The 19,643-nt window shown below is 39.1% G+C and overlaps 1 protein-coding gene across 2 annotated transcripts; it reads left to right on the top strand.

Moving 5' to 3' along the window:
- Positions 1-32: 32 nt before the first annotated feature.
- Positions 33-16,079, top strand: LOC141495506 (caspase-14-like). 2 transcript variants are annotated; one of them, XM_074196901.1, is made up of 10 exons: positions 33-4,121; positions 4,220-4,442; positions 4,591-4,676; positions 6,564-6,677; positions 7,185-7,352; positions 9,875-10,097; positions 11,772-11,900; positions 13,938-14,012; positions 15,527-15,630; positions 15,788-16,079. In XM_074196901.1, the coding sequence occupies exons 1-10, from the start codon at positions 4,068-4,070 to the stop codon at positions 15,899-15,901; spliced, it is 1,290 nt and encodes a 429-aa protein (XP_074053002.1). In that variant the 5' UTR covers positions 33-4,067; the 3' UTR covers positions 15,902-16,079. The 2 variants fall into 2 exon arrangements, with proteins under 2 accessions (XP_074053002.1, XP_074053001.1); XM_074196900.1 differs by having other exon boundaries at positions 33-4,442.
- The last annotated feature ends 3,564 nt before the right edge of the window (positions 16,080-19,643 follow it).

Raw genomic sequence — 19,643 nt, 5'->3', positions numbered from 1 at the left:
GGACATATGCTTCTATCCATATTCCTCAAAAACCAAGAAAATAATTTTGCTACCGTTTAAAATTTGTTTATTTTTCCCTTCTCTTTTCTTTGTTCTGTGTTGTTTCCCATCTTCCTCTCTTATTTTCACTAATGTTTCTGGGACTTGAGAATATATATACTAGTTTGAAGGGATAAAGGCATGTAGGGAAGGTTGAGACAAATCCTATAGCTCCTATAATTCACACTTTTTCTCCCTGACTACCATTTTCTCTCCTATAACCAATGGATCTCTAAAAGTTTATGGCCATAATAATGCTTTTTTCCAATCCTGATATCTCCACTGTAAAAGGAACCAGCCAACTCTCAGTAGAGTGCAGCTCCCTTCTGTTGGGTGATGACAACATTGTTGAAGCCACCATCACTCTCATTAGTACTGATACTAGTCCTTGTTTACCTGTAATTTCTAGAAGTGGGGGAAAGGGAAGGAAGTGGTGTATGAAATATTATCAATGGAAAGTATTTGAATAGGGGGTGATGGAGTGGGTGTTCTTTCTGAGCCTCCTTCCCCTTTATTCCCTGATTCTGTCCTCATCTCATTTGCTTCTTTTAAGAGTATCTTTCTTCCTAAATCAGTATATTGAATGTCTCTACATCTCTATAGTCTTGAGACTAGGTAGAGCCTCATCTGGTTTGGGAAGGACTCAGTGGTAATTGGATCTTTGAAAGAGGTTAAGGAAGGCAGTTCTTAATCATTCTTTTTTCTGGAAGTGATTGAGAATGTCTCCTACACATACTCTTATCTCTTCTTCCCTTAAATCCTACCACAGACCAGAAGATAGCTGTAACTCTTAACCTTCTCTTCTCTGTATCAAAGATTCCCTGTCACATTTCCAGAAAACCGCTTCCCAGACCTTTCTGTCTTTATTTCTATAGCTGTCCTTTGAATCTTCCCCTGAGTTCTCCACATCCTTCCCAAGTGATTAAGGGCCCATCAGAACTCTAGTAGAGTAATCCTTGCTCTATAAAAGGGGAGGAGAGTCCCCTCCAATTAATACTCTCTGGATCTCTTTCTAGCCTTCAACCTACTTTAAGAGTGGGTTGAGATTGTAGGAATTTTAGATTCATTCTTCAAGATATTCCTGTTGCTTACTAACTGATCTGAAATAATTCCTTTCCCTTCTCTAGCAGTTTTTCAATCAGTAAAATAAGAAAGATCAGATATTTTTTGTAAGAGCCTTTCCAGGTTCGACCACCAATGATAAAGTCTCCTGTAAATAGAAAAGTGAGGCATTTGGTGGGGGGGAATGAAAATTATGATTCTTAAGAATTTTGACCATTGCCAATACCCCTTTACCCATACTGGGATACAGGAAAGGGAAAGAAATGGAATGACTTGACTATGCCCAAGATCCCTACCTTTGTTAATGGCAGATGTTGAAGATTAACCTCTGACAGCTATATTGTAGCTGGGAGTCCCTTGACCTAGGTGATCTCTGCTATTTATGCTCTGTGACCTGGGGGGAGGGAATGCCTCTCTAGACTTCTGTAGGGATTTAATGCCACCTTGGAAAGAAGTTTCTAGTATAGTGCCCCAGGGATCCATGTTTGGCTCTGGGATATTTAATAGTTTTATCAGTGACCTAGATAAAGACATAGGTTACATGTTTATGAAATTTTCAGGTCACAAAACCCAGCACTTAGGTTGACAGGACTTTAAAAGCTATTGAAAAACTAGAATATTAGAATATTAGACCAAATCTGATTACATGACCCTTGGTGATTATCTCTTACCATTGATATTTTTTTTTAGTTTTTTTGCAGGCAATGGGGTTAAGTGGCTTGCCCAAGGTCACACAGCTAGGTCATTATTAGGTGTCTGAGACCAGATTTGAACCCAGGTACTCCTGACTCCAGGGCAGGTGCTCTATCCACTGCGCCACCTAGCCGCCCCCACCATTGATTTTTTAAAAGCAATTTCACCAAGGACAATATGGGGCAAACATTCAGCTACCTCTTTGTCTGAAATCTAGATGTTTTAACCTATATTGCAGGTTCAATATGAACCTTATGGCTAGAACTAAAAAGATAATTGTCCCATTGCCTATGCCAGACCACATGTGGACTGTTGGTTCAGTTCTAATAAGGCACCACATTTTAGAGGGAGACCTTTGGTAAACTAGGAAACTAACCAGGATGCTGAAGGACCATGAGGTTAGTTTTTTAAAAAAAGGGTGTTTATCTTGAAAAGGAATTAGCAAGGAAATGATAGCTGTATTTGAAGGGCTGTCATGTACAAAAGGGATCCAGTTTGTTCTGCTATATCCTGAAAGATAGATCTGGAAAACAATCAGAGCTATCAGAATTTCCTAACATTATCAGAGCTATCAGAATGTAAAGGACTGGTTCTAGAGGTGGTGCAATCCCTCTCACTAGAGGGCTTCAATTAAGGTCTCTTCAAAAATCCCCATGTTGGGTGGCTAGGTGGCGTAGTGGTGTAGTGGATAAAGCACCAGCCTTGGAGTCAGGAGTACCTGGATTCAAATCCGGTCTCAGACACTTAATAATTACCTAGCTGTGTGGCCTTGGGCAAGCCACTTAACCCCATTTGCCTTGCAAAAACCTAAAAAAAAAAAATTCCCATGTTATATAGAGGCTCTTGTTTATGCACCAGATAGACTGGATGACCTCTGAGGGCCCCTCTTTGAGATTTTGCAGTGTCATAACTGGAAGAGACCGTAGAATGGAGTATACTGGGTGCAGATGAAACCTTATAGAAGCCTGTGTAACTTACTATCAATCTTCAACTTGGAGTTAGGACCCAAGATCTGTATTCAAATACCACTACCAGCAAGTACTATTGACTTTGTAATTACTGCCAACTCAGACCTCAGGCTGTTTTCTCAACTGCAGTATCTGTATAATACCTTCCTTCAGGGGTAGTTTGTGAGAATCAGATGTTCATAAAGTATAGAAAATGGCTTGAAAACTTTAAGCACTGTAAGGATTTATTGAGTATGATTGATTCATCTTTAGCTCACTCACTGAATTAAAATCCAGAGGAGAAAGTTTGGTAAAGATGAAGATAAGTCTAGTTCTGAGTCTAGTTCTTGGGTCACTGAGCCCAGTAAATCTCAAAATGAATATGATATAGGCAGAACAAGGATGATAAAAGAATGAATGAGAAAACATTAAGTATTTATTATGTGTTAATTGCTTGAATGACAATTAGGAGATGACAGTTCTTGCTCTTAAGGAGTTTACATTCTTACAGTGGGTCAAGTATGGGAAGTTTCAACTGCCAGTCAGCTGAAAAGAGTCATATCACTCAGAGGGCCACATAACAATTAAATTCCCACTCCTCTTTCTGGGAATGTGAATAGATCCTGAAGTTCAACAGCAATGTGATCTTAAAATGTAACCTGATCGGCAAGAGGAGGGCAGAGGCTAAGTATAACTCAGGGACAGAATTGGCTTTAGGGAAAGAAATTTTGAATGTCCAGGAGAAGAGCCAGGTGCTGGCAGACAGCCTGTCTCATTCCTATAAAGGGAGTGGTGTCTGATACAAGGACCAGAGCAGTGAGTTGGATTATGGGAGAATCAGAAAATTAGCTTCCCATTCCAGTCTCAAAGATGAGGGCAGAGTCCAGCTATTGAGTTGTCATAAATTGAGTTCCAAGGTGCAAGGCCCTGGGATAAGGGAACCTGGGAGTGGGAGTCCAGTGGGGAGAGCCAGAGAAGAGACCCAAGACAGAGACGGTGGTGATTCTGCTCATGGCTTTCTTGGTAGCAAGCTCATTGCAGGTGGCAGTGGAAAAGGGAGGAGCAAAGGACTGTCTAGAGAGGAAGGTAGGTGAGGCTTCAGCTTGATGTTAGACTCACCCCCCCCCCCCCCAGCCCCAACCTGTAGCTGAGCCTTGACTTCATTTTCCTCCTGGTCCTGACTCTAGGAGAGACTTCCCTCCCTCCCTAGATCTGCACTTATCTTCCCAGGGGAAATATGATCTGTCTGGGGCCCGAGTAGCTCTGACGCTTTGTGCCTTAGGAGGGCAAACTGGAGAAGATAGGGCAGTTGCTGTTCTGGAGGCTATGTACCAAGCTCTCGGTTTTAAAAACTGCCTCAGAGGAGTGGACAAGGCTCAGGTGAGTGACTTTCCCAATGGTTTCTGCATCCCTTTGAGATGTCAACTTCCCTCCCAAAACTCAAGCAATCTGACATCTGGGTCTCATGCTTTTCCAAGTCTTTCCAGGAAGAACTGACTTATTTCCGAGAGCTTCTGGATAACCATTGGAGTCCTGTCAGTTGTGCATTAGTCGTCCTCATGGCTCACAGTGAACATCCAGGGTGGCTGCTGGGGCCAGATGGGAAGGAGGTACAAGAGAAGAAACTGGTGGGAGAACTGAACCGCTGCCAAGCCCTATGGGGCAAAGCCAAAATATTTCTGTTTCTGGGCAGCCACAAGAGTGAGTGAGAGTTAGTATGGGTTACCTGGGTTTGGGGAAAAGGGCAGGAACAGTGGCACTGGAAATTTCTTCATTATCTTCCCAGATCCACTTGTGTCTCAGCTTCTTTCTCTGAATTGACCCCACTTTGCCCTTCTTGCTCCAGCAGACTTGGAATCCAGTACTTTTCTTCCCATTCTGACAGACCTCTGCAAGCACTCTCCCCACTGGCACCTGCTGGAAGTGCTCACTCAGGTCTGGACTGGCTTAGCAATGGGAAGCTCCTTTGTTTCACCCCTTAGTCTTAATGGGTGGGTGGGTTCTGCCATAACACCTGGGGACCACAGCTCAATTCACCTGTCTGTTCCATACATTAGATAGTTTATATACATATATATATATATATATATATATATATATATATTCACTCAAAAAATACACTCACACTCAAACTCACACATACACACAAGAAAGTATAGTTTAGTGGGAAGAGCCCTAGACTTGGAGACAGTGAAGAGACCTGGGTTTGAATTTTGACTCCCAACTGTGTGACTTGACTGTTTCTGAACCTGTTTCCTCATCTACAAATTAGTGTAAAAGGTGAGTTGTGGAGAAAGCATTTATCTTTGAGATAAATTTGAGTCAGTCTCTTAAATCTCAACTCTGAGCTCTTTGATGTTATTACCTGGAACTAATTATTCAACACCTATTAGGAAGAACTTCAAAGATCAGCCAGTCAGTCCATCTAGAGAAGGAAAGGGAGACTAGAGAGGAGAAGAGACTTGCTCAAGATCACACAAACCAGGTTCAGGACTTTGCATAGGAACCAAAGCTAAGAGAAATACAAGGAGTTCCAAGCAATGGGAATAGTTTAGGCAGCATGGCTCAATGGGAAAAGTATTGGATTTGTAGTCCAAGTACTTTGAGTTTGAATCCTATTTCTGTCATTATCTTGGGGAAGTTATTTAATCTCTTGGCCTCATTTCCTCTAAAAATAAGAGAGTTGTGTTGGATGGTCTTTAAGATCCCTTTCAGTTCTGTCAATGATATTGTGAAGTAACTGACTTAATGGGATATAAAAGGAATATAAATGAGATAAGTATACTAAGTATCTTACAAGTCCTTCGAGAGATGCAGTATATGAGTTATTTTATAAATGAAGAACCTGAGACTCAGAGAAATAATGTTTTCATTATACAACTAGGAAGTGAGAGCCACAGTTTTCCATAAGATTGAGGGCAGCTTGGGGCAGATGGAAACTTATGACTAGGAGGAATCTGAAGGATGAAAGTTTCATGGATGTGGGTATTGAGAATGCTTAGGTTTTGATAGGTAAGAAAAGGAAAGCATTGCATATGGAACACTTGGGCACAGGTGTGAAATTAGGGTTTAGAAAAATAAATCTTCCAGTTAGACTGAAATGTAGGATGATGGGTAGAAATGGGAAGGAAGGAAATAAATGTTCAGTCATGTCCAACTCTTTGTGACCCCATTTAGGGTTTTCTTGGCAAAGATATTGAAGTGGATTGCTACTTCCTTCAGCTTACTTTATAGATGAGGAAACAGGTTAAGTTGCCCCAGATCACACAACTCAAAAGTATCTGAAGGCAGATTTGAACTTGGCTTTTCCTGACTCTAGGCCCAACATTATAGTTATTGTCATGGTAATTAAAAGCAAGATTGATGAAAGAATACTGCTCTCCTTCCTAAGATCCTCGAACCCAAAGTGTGCCATCCCATAGGCCTAGGCCTTCATCTTCAGGCCATTCTTTAGTTTTTGAGTGAGTCACCTCCCCACCCCATTATAAGCAATGCCATAGCTCATAGAATGTCAGAGATAATCTGTCCAGCCCCTACCTTAAATAGATACCTTTATAATATCCTCAACAAAACATTGTCTTCTGCCTGAAGACTTTCAATATCTTCAGGCCCATTCCTCTGCTAGTGGCTCTGATTGTTACAAAGTTCTTATAGAGTTCAAATATACCTTCCAATACCCACCCAATGACTAATTCTCTCCCCTCCCAGACCTGGCAGAACTAGTGAAGGCTTCATGTTTTCCCTGAGACTTATCTTCTCCAGACTAAATTTCTATCTCCTTCAGGATCCTTTTGGCTGATTTGCCCTTTCTCCTCCCATCAGGTCATTGGCAAGGTAACTCAGGAGATGCCTTCCATAGGACACAGGTGCCCCATCTTTCAGAGCTCCCTACGGGGTGCACTGTACCTTGGGAAAGCTATGTCACAGGATCTAGAGGTAAGGGGGGACCAGAGATATATATTATCAATAATGACAGGAATTTTATTATTTATTATTCCCTGAGGGGAAGAAGTTGGTGATTGGAGGTCCATAAGGAAAGAAGCCCAGGACAGAAGGAGTGGGGACTGAAAAACAGTGAGAAGGAGAAAGGAGTCACAAAAGAGGAGAGAAAAGAATAGAGCAGGAGAACAAGGGTTTAGGTTGAGTCTGAGACCCTTCCTCTTCAGCCACTTAAGTTTTTGTTCATTTGGGTGATATTTATTGATATTTGCCCTATTAATTAAAACTGACAAACTTTTAAATATTTGTATACCAATTCATTTTAAAATAATAATGCTATTTTATAAAGAAACATTTTTATGAAAAGCAGCTTTATTTTTTCAAAACAAAAAATTAAAGGAGTGACATTGTTTTACATAATTTTACAAATCTTTTAAATATTTGGTTTTATAGAAGGGGCTCAGACTCAACCTAAACCCTTGTTCTCCATTTTTGCTCCCCCAGCTCAGTTCCATCCCTCAAGAGGTATATGACATGTCTGGGGCAAAAATAGCCCTCATTTTATGTGTCACCCAGGACCGCCCTGGTGCTAAGCAGGATCTTAAAGCCCTGAAGAGACTATTCCAGACCCTCGGTTTTAAGAGCATTCTGAGGATGAACCCTACTGCCCAGGTGAGGTACTGGAAGGGCTGCAAAGCAGATGGGAAGAATGAAGTGAGGAGGTCATAGAAGTAAGGTTGTGGCTAGACTGACTACAATGCTTCATAAAGGCCCAGACACATGGGAACTTCCCTGACTTCCCTTTTGACTTATTCCAGTGTTCAAATCTTAGTCCTGTAGTTTATGATCTATGTGCTTTCAGAAACTTTTCTTAGGGGTGGCTAGGTGATGTAGTGGATAAAGCATTGGCCCTGGAGTCAGGAGTACCTGGGTTCAAATCAGGTCTCAGACACTTAATAATTACCTAGCCGTGTGGCCTAGGGCAAGCCACTTAACCCTGTTTGCCTTGCAAACAAAAAACAAAAAAAAAACCCTAACAAACAAAAAAAAAGACTTTTCTTGGTTTAATTTTACTCATCTGTAAAATAAAAGAGGTATGCTTGATGATATCTAAAGTACTTTGCAGATCTAAATCAGTGATCTTAAGATCCCCTATTCTCTGCACCTAAAAAATTCTAGGGTCCTTCTGTATTCCTCCTGTTGCAATAGAAGCTAACCTCCCATTAGTTGATGACCCAAATTTTCTAGCACTTCATTTCTAAACTGCTATCCTGGTTGACCATCCAAATTTCCTTTTGCCCAGTTTCTATTCCCCAAACACTCATCCCCTCTAAGAAAGTAGGAAAATAATAACAGTCTCCTTTTCTGTGTTTTTTCTTTCAAAACTCCTAATTTTGAAATCACGATTCTTTTCAGCTGTCCCAGGCCAATTAGCGAGCCATTTTCACTAGCTTCACATGGAAGCCATATCTTCCTTGCCTCGAATGCTTTTCCTCCTCATCTCTGCCTTTTAACCTTCCAGACTTCTTTCAAGTATCAGTAAAAATCCTGTGTTCTACAAGAAGCCTTTCTGTACTCCATACCCCTTAAAGCTAGTGCCTTCTCTTTGTTGATTATCTCAAATCTATCTTGTGTATATCTTGTGTGTAGTTATTTGCATATTGCCTTTCTAATTAGATTGTGAATACTTCTTGATAGTGACTGTTCCCACCCCCACCCCAACCTAGTGTTTTTTTTTTAATGTTTCCAGCATCTTACACAGTGCCTGACCTATAGGTTCTTAATAAAACTTATTGATTTGAGCTGGGTGGTAGGGTATTGTATAAGAAGTCACTGAATCGAAGTAAGGTATTTCTTGATTAATGGTAATTTCCCAATTTGTTTTGTTTTTTTTTAGATTTTTCAAGGCAATGGAAGTGGCTTGTCCAAGGCCACATGGCTAGCTAATTATTAAGTGTCTGAGGTCAGATTTGAACCCAGGAACTCCTGACTCCAGGGCCAGTGCTCTATCCACTGCACCACCTAGCTGCCCAATTTCCCAGTTTTCAAAGAGCACGCAGTAGGATTGGTTATGGTTAGGCAAAAGAAGCAGAGAATTCAAAATTGGAAGAGACCTCTGAAACTGATTAGTCTAAACCATACCCAAATAGAATTCTCTAACATCTATAGTAAGTGGTCATCTAGCTACTACATGAAGACTTCCACAAAGGACAGTCCATTCTATGTTTGGATAACTCCAACAGTTGGTCACTTTTTCTTACCTGTAGCTTCAAGTGACCTCTTTGTAACTTCAGTTCATTACTTCTGTCTGGGGCAAGGAGAACTAATCATATCCCTCTTCCACATGATACTGTGTCAAATACTTGAAGATGGCTTTACTATCATTCCTATCCCACTTCAAGAATGCTCAGGCCCTTTAAGACTCTTCTGCTGTGGCTTTTAGTCCTGTCACAGTCCAAATTATCCTCCTTTGGACATCTTTCAGCTTATCATTTTGAAAATAGCCCCCTATATGTAGCTTGAGAAGGATTACTTCTGTTAATGGAACTTCATATTATATATATTTTAACTGTTTTACTACGTTGTGGGCTCATATGAAATTGTGTAACATTAAATAAAATCCTCCATTTGCATATTTTCCCCCCTCTCATAAATTATTGACTAGTCACACCTCACCTTTATATCCTATACTTATGCATCTATGTACAGGACTTTATATATTCATATGTTTATTCACATATTTTATTCATCTTATTAGAAGTTCCTGATTGAGCAGAGTTGGCCCTTGTCAAAATTGTGAAGGAGACCAAGTTTGACTTATGTGATTCTTCCCAGCTCCTGACCCCTATTCAGACTCTTTTTGCCTTCCCCTTGACCCTTTATGTCTGATCTGTCACTGATGAAATGAATCTGAAAAGATCAAACATCTTGACATGTGAGGAACTAAATTTGTTTTTCTTGAAAGGGATACATTTGAAATGAGGAGCCTGAAGGGAGCAAGGAATGATCCAAAATAAAGAAGCTTTAATAGGACAGGTTTCATCTAGGGCCAGATGGGTGAGGTCAGAGTGTGTATGTGTGTGTGTGTGTGTGTGTGTTTGTATACACCTAACATGATTCAAGGAAAATATGGATTCTTACTGTGAAAAAGATCCCCTACGATTGGGGTGCATTTTAATTCTTCTTACCCTCAGGATTTCAAAAAGGAATTGACTCAGTTCCAAGAGCATCTGGATGCTTGTAGGATTACAGTGAGCTGTGCCTTGATAGTTCTCATGGCCCATGGGGAGCCTCACGGACGGCTTCTTGGGGCTGATGGACAGAAGGTGGAAGTAGAAGAGATGGTGAGAAACCTGAGCAGTTGTCAGGTCCTGGAGGGCAAGGCCAAAGTTTTTCTGTTACAGGGGTGCCGTGGAGGTGAGTGGGGATCATAGCACTCTTGTAACTTTGGAACTCAGGTAGTAGTTCAGTTGCAACCCTAGATCCTCCTGCCCAGTCCACCTCTTGGCTTCACGTCCTCTGTTTTCTATCTTTTTTTAAAATTATATAAATATTTCATTTGTTTTCCAATTATATACAATAGTAGTTTCTACCAATCACTTTTTTCCTTTTTTTTAGGTTTTTGCAAGGCAAACAGCTAGGTAATTATTAAGTGTCTGAGACCGAATTTGAACCCAGGTACTCCTGACTCCAGGGCCGGTGCTTTATCCACTGTGCCACCTAGCCTCCCTATACCAATCACTTTTTTAGCAAAGTTTTGAATTTTACAATTTATACCTTCCCTCCCCCCCATCCCAACAGAAGGCAATCTGATAAAGTCTTTACATTTATTTCTATGACATGTATAGATCAAAATTGAATATATTAGGAGAAAAACATATCCACAAGAAGAAAAGAAAATATCAGAGATAGCAAAATTATGTAATATATAAGACAACTTTTTAAAATTGAAGATAATAATCTTTGGTCTTTATTTTAAACTCCATAGTTCCTTCTCTGAATACAGATAGCATTCTCTATCACAGATCCCCTAAAATTGTCCCTGATCTTTGCATTGATGGAGTGAGGGTTGATCATTGCCCCATGTTGTTAAGGTATATAATGTTCTGGTTCTGCTCATCTCACTCAGCATCAATTCATGCAAGTTTTTCCAGACTTCCCTGAACATCCCATCCCTCATCATATACATATACCAGTTTGTTCAGCCATTCCCCAAATGATGGGCATTCCCTTGATTTCCAATTCTTTGCCACTACAAACAGAGCTGCTATGAATATTTTTGTACATGTGGGTTTTTTACCTTTTTTTCCCCCATGATCTCTTCAGGATACAGACTCAGTAGTGGTATTGCTGGATCAAAGGATATACAGATCTTTATTGCCCTTTGGGCATAATTCCAAATTACTTTCCAGAAAGGTTGGATGAGTTCATAGCTCCACCAACAATGTATTAGTGTCCCAGATTTCCCACATCCCTTCCAACATTAATCAATTTCCTTTCTGGTCATATTGGCCAATCTGAGTGTGAGATAGTGCCTCAGAGATGCTTTAATTTGCATTTCTCTAATCAGTAGTGATTTGGATCAGTTTTTCACATGACATGACTATAGACAGCTTTGATTTCCTTGTCTGAAAATTGCCTTTGCATATCCTTCATCCATTTGTCAGCTGTTTTCTAACTATGACTCGCTGTTCCATCAAAGTATTCCAGAGCATTCCAATCAAAAGTGAATTGTCTATTCTGAATCCTCTGGCACCATCCATGTAAAACACTGTTTATATTGTTTTCTAACATTTACACATGTGCAAGTTTTGACTCCTTCTAGAAATCATATGCTCCTTAAAGACAGAGACATTTTTTTATTTTGTCCTATCCATCAGTAGCTACAAGTTATCTCATGGACTCTCTATCTCTGGAGGTAGAGAAAAGTACACTGGATTTGGAGTTGGCACCCCAGGGTCATTTCTTACTTGCTATGCAGTTAAGGCCATGAAACAATTCCAGCCCTGATATTTAATACCTGAATAATCTGGGACAAGCTCACTAACAAAATGATGATTTCATTTCTACCCTCTTTCTATGATCTATCAGGTAACAGAGACCCAGGCATGAGACCTAGAGCTTTGCCTTGGCTGGGAAGCTGGCTACAGCACTGGCTACAGAGACCTTCAACTGTCCCTTCTCATGCAGACATCCTTCAGGTTTATGCTAACCTGCAAGGTAAGCGGTTCCTTCTCCTCTGAGAGGTTGCAATGTTAGGCCTTAAAGGAATTTCTGAGATCATCTAGTCTTGGCTTACTCCATTAGTTGTCCTTCTTCCTCCTAACCCTTATCAGTGAACTCTGTCCTCAAATCTCATCTATGCAGTCTCTTTTGGGAACCTCATCCATTTCCATAAATTCAAATGTTTATATGTAAATCTCTTAACTCACTGAATCTGAGGCTAAACCTCACATTGAAGACAGTATCTTATTTAAATCCATGATTTCCTTTTCATCTTTGCCTCCTCCTTTTTTTATCATTTCCTCCTCAGAACAGAGTCCTCCATATAGCAAACACAGTGTTTGTTGAATTGAACATAATTTTTACATTTATGAAAAGTTTTTTCATTTTATCCTCACAGTAACAATATGACTTACAAAGTCTTACAAACTACATTTTACAAATGAGGAAGCTGAGGATCAGAGAGATGAAAGGATTTGCCCAAGGTATCAAAGCAAAAAGTTGCAGAGGCTTAGCAAAGAAAGAGGTTGTGAATCCAGAATTGAAGACTCCAAGGTTTTCCTAGCTGTCCTTTACTGCCTTTTCATGGAATTGCAGAATTTTAGAATTGGAAAAGACCTCAATGGTCATCTAATTCATTCCCTACTAAAATATAACTGATAGAACTGCAAGGAATTCTTATTACAATCTACTTAACAAATGATTATTCAGTTTCCATTTTAAATCCTCACCAATTCCTAAGGCAGATCATTCTACTTTTGAAGAGCTCTAATTGCTATCAAGTTTTGCTGTTGTCAAGCCTAAATTTGCCCTGTCTAAAAACACTTATAGCCATTGTACCCTTCCATCTGTCCTTTTGGGCAAGGAAAACCTTTTATACAATAGCCCTTCAAATGCTTCAAGAAAGCTATTGTGTTCCTCATGAGTTATCTCTTTTTCATATTAAACCTTTGAAGTTCCTTTAACTAATCCTATGACATATACACAAGGCTATTCACCATTCATGTTGCTATCTTCTCTTCACGTTTTACTTTATCAGTGTCCTTAAATTGTGTCATCCAGAATTGAACATAGTAACCCTAGTACTATCTGACCTAGACAGAGTAGAGACTAATTTATAGTTTAGAAATCTTTTCCCTTTTTAGGAAAATCAGGTCAATACTTACTTTTTAACCACTCCTCCTTTTTTATTTATTTTTATTTTTTTATTTTTTTTGGTTTTCACTCCTTTAAAAAAATTTTGGCAAGGCAATGGGGTTAAGTGACTTGCCCAAGGTCACACAGATAAGTAAGTATTATCAAGTCCCTGAAGACTTTAAATGCTAATATCAAAGGAATCAACCCTGTTGTGGTATGTAGAATAGAAAGAACTTGGATAGGATAGGGTAGCGGGATAGATTTGGAGTCAGCATACCTGAAGCTTTGCTACTTATTGCTTCTGTAACCTTGGGCAAATCATCTCCTCTCCACTTTTCTCATTTTACAAATGAGGAGACTGAATAATGTTTAAGGTCCCTTTCTAGCTATAAACTCTATGATCTTAGAAATCCAAGAAGAACTTAGTGGAATTCTCACCTCCCTATTTTATCAGGATTTGTTTCTTTGAGGAAATAGACTCTGAAATGAGGGAAGATGTAATGTCTACATTACAGTGGAAGGGGGAAGAGTTTGCTCGTGGTTTGCAAAATTGGGTAGGAAATGGAATGGACACAAGAAAAAAAGGACTAAGGGGAAGGGACTAGAAATGGGGATAGCAGAAAGACAGGGTAAAAGCCTTTGAAATGCATAATAAGCTAACCATTGTCATGGAGTCTGTTTTAAAGAATGGTAAAATATATAAGCTCCCCAAAGAACAGGACTGAAATGCCTTTTGATTTGTTGATAGTTTGTGAGTTCCTCTATGGGGCTGCTTTGAGGCAGAGGATGGGATAGTAGTAGACAGTAAATAGTATTTTCTATAAGTTTTGAGAGAGAGTACCTCCTGTTGCCATCTTGGCTCCACCCCCCTAAATAGTATTTTCTGATTTACCCTAGATGTCTCCTCCAGTGACTACTTTCCTAGGAATCCAGACCAAATGGATATCCTGAGAGTCTATTCAGCTGCAGAAGGTATGAGGGAAATCACAACTTAAAAATAAAAACAACCTATGAACAATAGGAAGAGAATTTGAACTCCTTTCCTAGGAGACAACCATTGGCAAGCAAATTATAGTCAAATTCTATTCCCAAAGGAGAAAAAAATAGCTGCAATACTAAGGTTTTCTGGTCTACCTCAAGACAGACAAAAGCTCCCAAGTTCAGAAGGAGTGAAGATGAATTTTCTTAGAATTGGTACTGTGTCTAGATAGAAGTCAGCCAGCCTTCAGATTAATTAGAGAACAGTCCTCTTCAAGAATGTAAGACAAATTCTCCAATTGACAAATGGTCAAAGGTGCAATGCAAACACAATTTACAGATGAGGAAATCAAAGCTATCCATAGTTATATGAAAAATTGCTCTAAATCATTACTGACTAGAGAAATGCAAATTAAAGTAGCTCTGAGTTACTATCTCACACCTATCAGATTGGCCAATATGACCAGAAAGGACAATGATCAATGTTGGAAGTAATGTGGGAAATCTGGGACACAAATACATTGTTGGTGGAGCTGTGAACTTATCCATCTTTCTGGAGAGCAATTTGGAATTATGCCCAAAGGTCAACAAAAATGTGCATACCCTTTGATCCAGCAATACCACTACTGGGTCTATATCCTGAAAAGATTTATGAAAAAGGGTAAAAACATCACTTGTACAAAATTATTCATAGCAGCCCTATTTGTGGTGGCAAAGAATTGGAGATTAAGTGGATGTCCATCAATTGGGGAATGTTGCTTAACAAACTGTGATATATGTATGTGATGGAACACTACTGTTCTGTTAGAGACCAGGAGGAATGGGAATTCAGGGAAGCATGGAAGGACTTGTATGAACTGATGCTTAGTGAGATGAGCAGAACCAGAAGAACACTGTACATACACCCTAACAGCAAAATGAGGATGATGGTCAACCTCAAGGGACTTGCTCATTCCATCAGTGCAACAATCAGGCACAATCTTGGGATATCTGTGATGGAGAATACCATCTGTATCCAGAGAATTGTGGAGTTTGAACAAAGATTATTAACTTTAATTTAAAAAAAACCTGTTATCTTATGTAATTTTGCTATCTCTTATATTTTATGTTTCTTCTTTAAGGATATGTTTTCTCTCTCATCACATTCAACTTAGATCAATGTATACCATGGAAACAATATAAAGACTAACAGACTGCCTTCTGTGGGAGGAATGGGGGGAGGGAAGCAAGGTTAGGGGAAAAATTGTAAAATTCAAAATAAATAAAATCTTTCTTTATTAAAAAAAAAAAAGAAAGACAAGCACCAACCTGATCAGAGGATCAAGACCCTCTGATTTGGTTACATTTTCTAGATCATGGTCCAATTAAAAATGCTTAACTCTGTCCTATGCCTCATTCCTTTACTAGATCCCACAAGGTGCCTTCTTTTTCTATCATGCTTAAAACTCCCTCCTTCCACCCTCCCTCTAAATGAAAAGGAAAACTGATGGGAATTTATTGTCCTTTAGGCTATGTGGCATATAGAGATAAGAATGGCTCTGACTTTATCCAGACTCTGGTAGAAGTTATCCTTGCTGATCCTGAGCGGGACCTTTTGGAGCTTCTGACTGAAGTGAGTGACTATAAGACAAACTTTCCTAATTTGTCACATTTCTTACAAGCATTCCCTCTCATTTAAGTATAATAATCTCATTGTTCCAGAGATTCTCAATTTAGAGAACTTAACACAAGGTCTGAAAAGAACCCACATGTAGTCTTTATTTTTGCAGGTAAACAGGCGACTATGTGAAATGGATGTGCTTGGTCCAGACAGCGACGAAGTACGCAAGATGAACTTGGAAATCAGGAGCTCCCTGAGAAAACGATTATGTCTAAAAGTCTGAGAAATGGGAAACTAGACAGTGTGTCTGAGCTTTCCAGGGCCCTGACTCTGAACTTTTTACTGCTTTTTTTTTTCTCTTTCTATCTCAGCATCTGGTACATAGAAGATACTCAATAAATTCTTTTTTCCTTCCAATCTTATGTATTTGTCTTTACAAACATTTATTATTTCTCCTTTCCACCTCCCCTTACAATTGAACAATTAAAAAAGAAAATCTTTATCAAAATGTTATGAATTTATTTTGACAAATATATAGCAAATAACCATATTTTCATATTGGCTATGTCCAAAAATGTATGTTTCAGTTTTCATTTGATGACCACCCCCTTTCTAGTAGAACTTGGGGAGCAAACTTTTCAAACTTTCTGTGTTTAGATTCAGTCTTGGATTAGGCAAGATAAAGACTCAGGAAACTCAGAGAGTAATCACAACCTTAATCTGCTTTATAATGCTGACACTAGGGATTAGGGAATCTGCTTCAATTCCTACCACTCCAATGTGAATTCCCTTAGGTATGGAAGTCAATATTGGCATATCATGGAAGATTAGGAAGTGGTAGCCATCTTTGCATTGATTTTACTCTTTCCTCTTCAGAGTCAGTTTTTCAATTGAGGATTATTGAACCCTGGATTAAAAGGATTTTTTTTTTGGTAAGTGAAAGAGAAAGACTTTTTTTTTTAGGATGGGAAGATTTCCAGACAATATGAATGTGATGCTAAAAGGGTTCTGAACTACCACATCCAGAAGAAGGAAAAAACAAAACGAAACAAACTACAGAATCTGAATTATGTTTCTGGTTTTCCTAACATTGGACCAACCCTTCATTTCTAATGCATAATGCAGAACTTTATGATATATTGCTAAAATCTCATTAATATTTTGGTTAAAATTTTTATGTCAACATTTATTAGGGAAATTTGTCTATAGTTTTTTTCAGTTTTTATTCTTCCTGGTTTAGGTATCAAGACTATAATTTGTCAGAAATAGAATTAGTAAAATTCCTTTTTTTTCCTAGATGGTTTAGTATTGGAATTACTTGCTCTTAAAATGTTTGGTAGAATTAACATAAATTCATTGGGTCTTATTTTTTAAATTTTCTCTTACTAGGATAAGATAATTTAAATATTTTATTTTCTGTTCTCTTAAACTGGGCATGACCCATATTCTAATCTGGCCTCAGGCACTTAATAATTACCTACCTGTGTGACCTTGGGCAAGTCACTTAACCCCTTTCCCTAGCAAAAACTATTTAAAAAATAGTAAATACTTCATCTGTCCTTGGCAAAGACTCAGTAAATTCCTGTCCCCAGGCATAAAACAAGTCTCCAGCAACAAAACAATGGATTGATCCCTATCCACAAAACAATAAATCCTTGCCTTACCCTGAAAGGATTAAGTCTTTGACCTGCTACCCCTCAGGTACATACCTCTCATTACCTCATCTCTGCTCTCTAAGCTACCCACCCCCTCCCACCCCTCCTGAAGTGCTCCTTAAAAGCTCCTCTCACTCCTCAGTTGAACTACTGTTCCATCTTCTGAGGAGCCTTCTCTTGTTGAGCATCATCCGTAAACTCTCCTCCTCCTGTTCTCTTCTCTACTGTTCTGGGGAAGCATGATCCCCCAAATCTCTTTGCTCCCTCAGCTATCCTTCATGTTCTCACCTTCCCAGTTTGTGACTATTGATTCTTTTTTTAAAATTTTAATTATTAATTTGTTAAATTTAATTTTGAATTTTTACAATTTTTCCCCTAATCTTGCTTCCCTCCCCCCACCCCCACAGAAGGCAGTCTGTTAGTCTTTACATTGTTCCCATGCTATACATTGATCTAAGTTGAATGTGTTGAGAGAGAAATCATATCCCTAAGGAAAAGAAAATGAAATATAAGAGATGGCAAAATTACATAACAGGTTTTTTTTTAAATTAAAGGTAGTGACTATTGATTCTTTACTTAATTCTACTTGTAATTTTACTTCTACTTCACTATCTTGCTGCTTCTCCAATTTTTTTTAAAGTAACCTTTGAACTTTGCAGTAACCTGTGAATTAAAATTTAAGCTTTTTCTCACCTCTCTATGCCAGAGTGTGGTGAGAATCTTTACCAAACAACCCACATCCATCCTAAAGTATCCCCCTTCTTTCAAAGTCATTTCCTCTTCCAGTCACACAGCTAAAGTCTTGAGGTCAAATTTAAACTCAGGTCGGGCTGATTCCAGGTCTATCCTGACTCCAGACACTATCCACTAAGTCCCTTGGCTGCCTCCTGCTCTATTTAGAAATATATCAGCTATATCTATTATCAGATTTGTTAGTCTAGAGTTATGATTTTTTGGAAGGGAATCAGTTGTAAAACTGAAAACTGATTTTATTTTAAAAACTTAAGCTGGCATGAGTTTTATAGAATCTCATGCTATGTTAAACTCCTTATCTTTGTAATTTTATCCTCCACCTACTATATTCTAGAGAAACTTGCCTAATGGTCAAGCTTTTGACTTCTGATTACCCTCACTGGAGAACTAGCATTTAAGATGTGAGGTCCTGGTGAGTCCTTTTCTGGGCTGTTCATCCATCTTCGGTGTCCAATCTGATTCATTCAACTCTCAACCATTGGCTCCAAGAAAGCTTAACTTTCCAAGTACCTCAGCTGTCTCAGCAGACAAGCTAAGCCAGGTTGAAACCTGATCCTCAAATCTATTGGTGAGCTAGGGGATGTCTACCCCAGGCATTTGAAGACTTCTCTCAGCAAAATGGGCAGATGGTTACAACCATGAAGGTAGGTTGTGGAGAACTTAGAGTTTGGTACAACATCAAAAACATCAAAGTCATCCACTGCATCCTGGGCCATCATTAAGTGAGGTTGATGATTTTTTCAACTCTGTCTCACTTAAATCCAGTTCATGCACAAGTCAAGATAGCACCTATAATGTCACTGATCCTCTCTGAAAATGAAGAATCAAAACCCAAGAAAAAACCCTTATGCTCAGTACTCACTTCTTTTGTGACCCAAAGGTCACCTTATTCACTACTCATTAGCTCAAATTCAAGTTGATTAAATCAAAATAGTTGCAAGAGTAATCCTATTACACTGGTATCTCCATACTCTTAGGTTTCATAACTTGTCAAACTTGTTACTTGTATGTGCTTGCTCTATTTGTCAAATTTGCTAGAACTTGTGTGAGTCACTGCACTGCCCCAGAAGAGAAAATATTTTGGCACTTGTTACTTGCTTACCACTGGGCACTTCTCTCTTTATGGTACTGGTAGCTCACCAACATTGGGGAACCCAGGCTAAGCCCACTTGCTCATTGTTTGAACCTTGATTGGTTCAGAGTGAATTTAAATAGCAATTGTTTCTATTTTTGTCAGAAAGGGCCTCCCCTCCCAGATTGATTTCTTTTGGAATTATGAAAAAAGAGGCTGAGAAATCACTGAGGAACCCTAAAGGTCTTACCCTCCAAGCTGAAGCAATTTGACCTCAGCTCTCTGAGGTCAAATGAATGATTTTGCCTCAGATCAAAATGTGACCTGAGAGAAAGACCTTAACTTTTAAAGGCCAAAGTCTCCCACTGCATCCAAGGCCATCTCCAGTTGTTCTGATCCATATCTAGCCACTGGACCCAGATAGCTATGGAGGAGAAAAATGAGGAGAGTGACTTAGCACAGAACCCCCTCACTTCAATTCAAATTGCGCATCACCTCCCTGATGACAGTGAAGGACAAAAAACAACCAATTGTGCCAGGAACTT

Source organism: Macrotis lagotis, chromosome 8, assembly GCF_037893015.1.
Source record: "Macrotis lagotis isolate mMagLag1 chromosome 8, bilby.v1.9.chrom.fasta, whole genome shotgun sequence".
NCBI classification, from domain to species: domain Eukaryota; kingdom Metazoa; phylum Chordata; class Mammalia; order Peramelemorphia; family Peramelidae; genus Macrotis; species Macrotis lagotis.
This window is presented reverse-complemented; position numbering and strand designations above follow the sequence as displayed.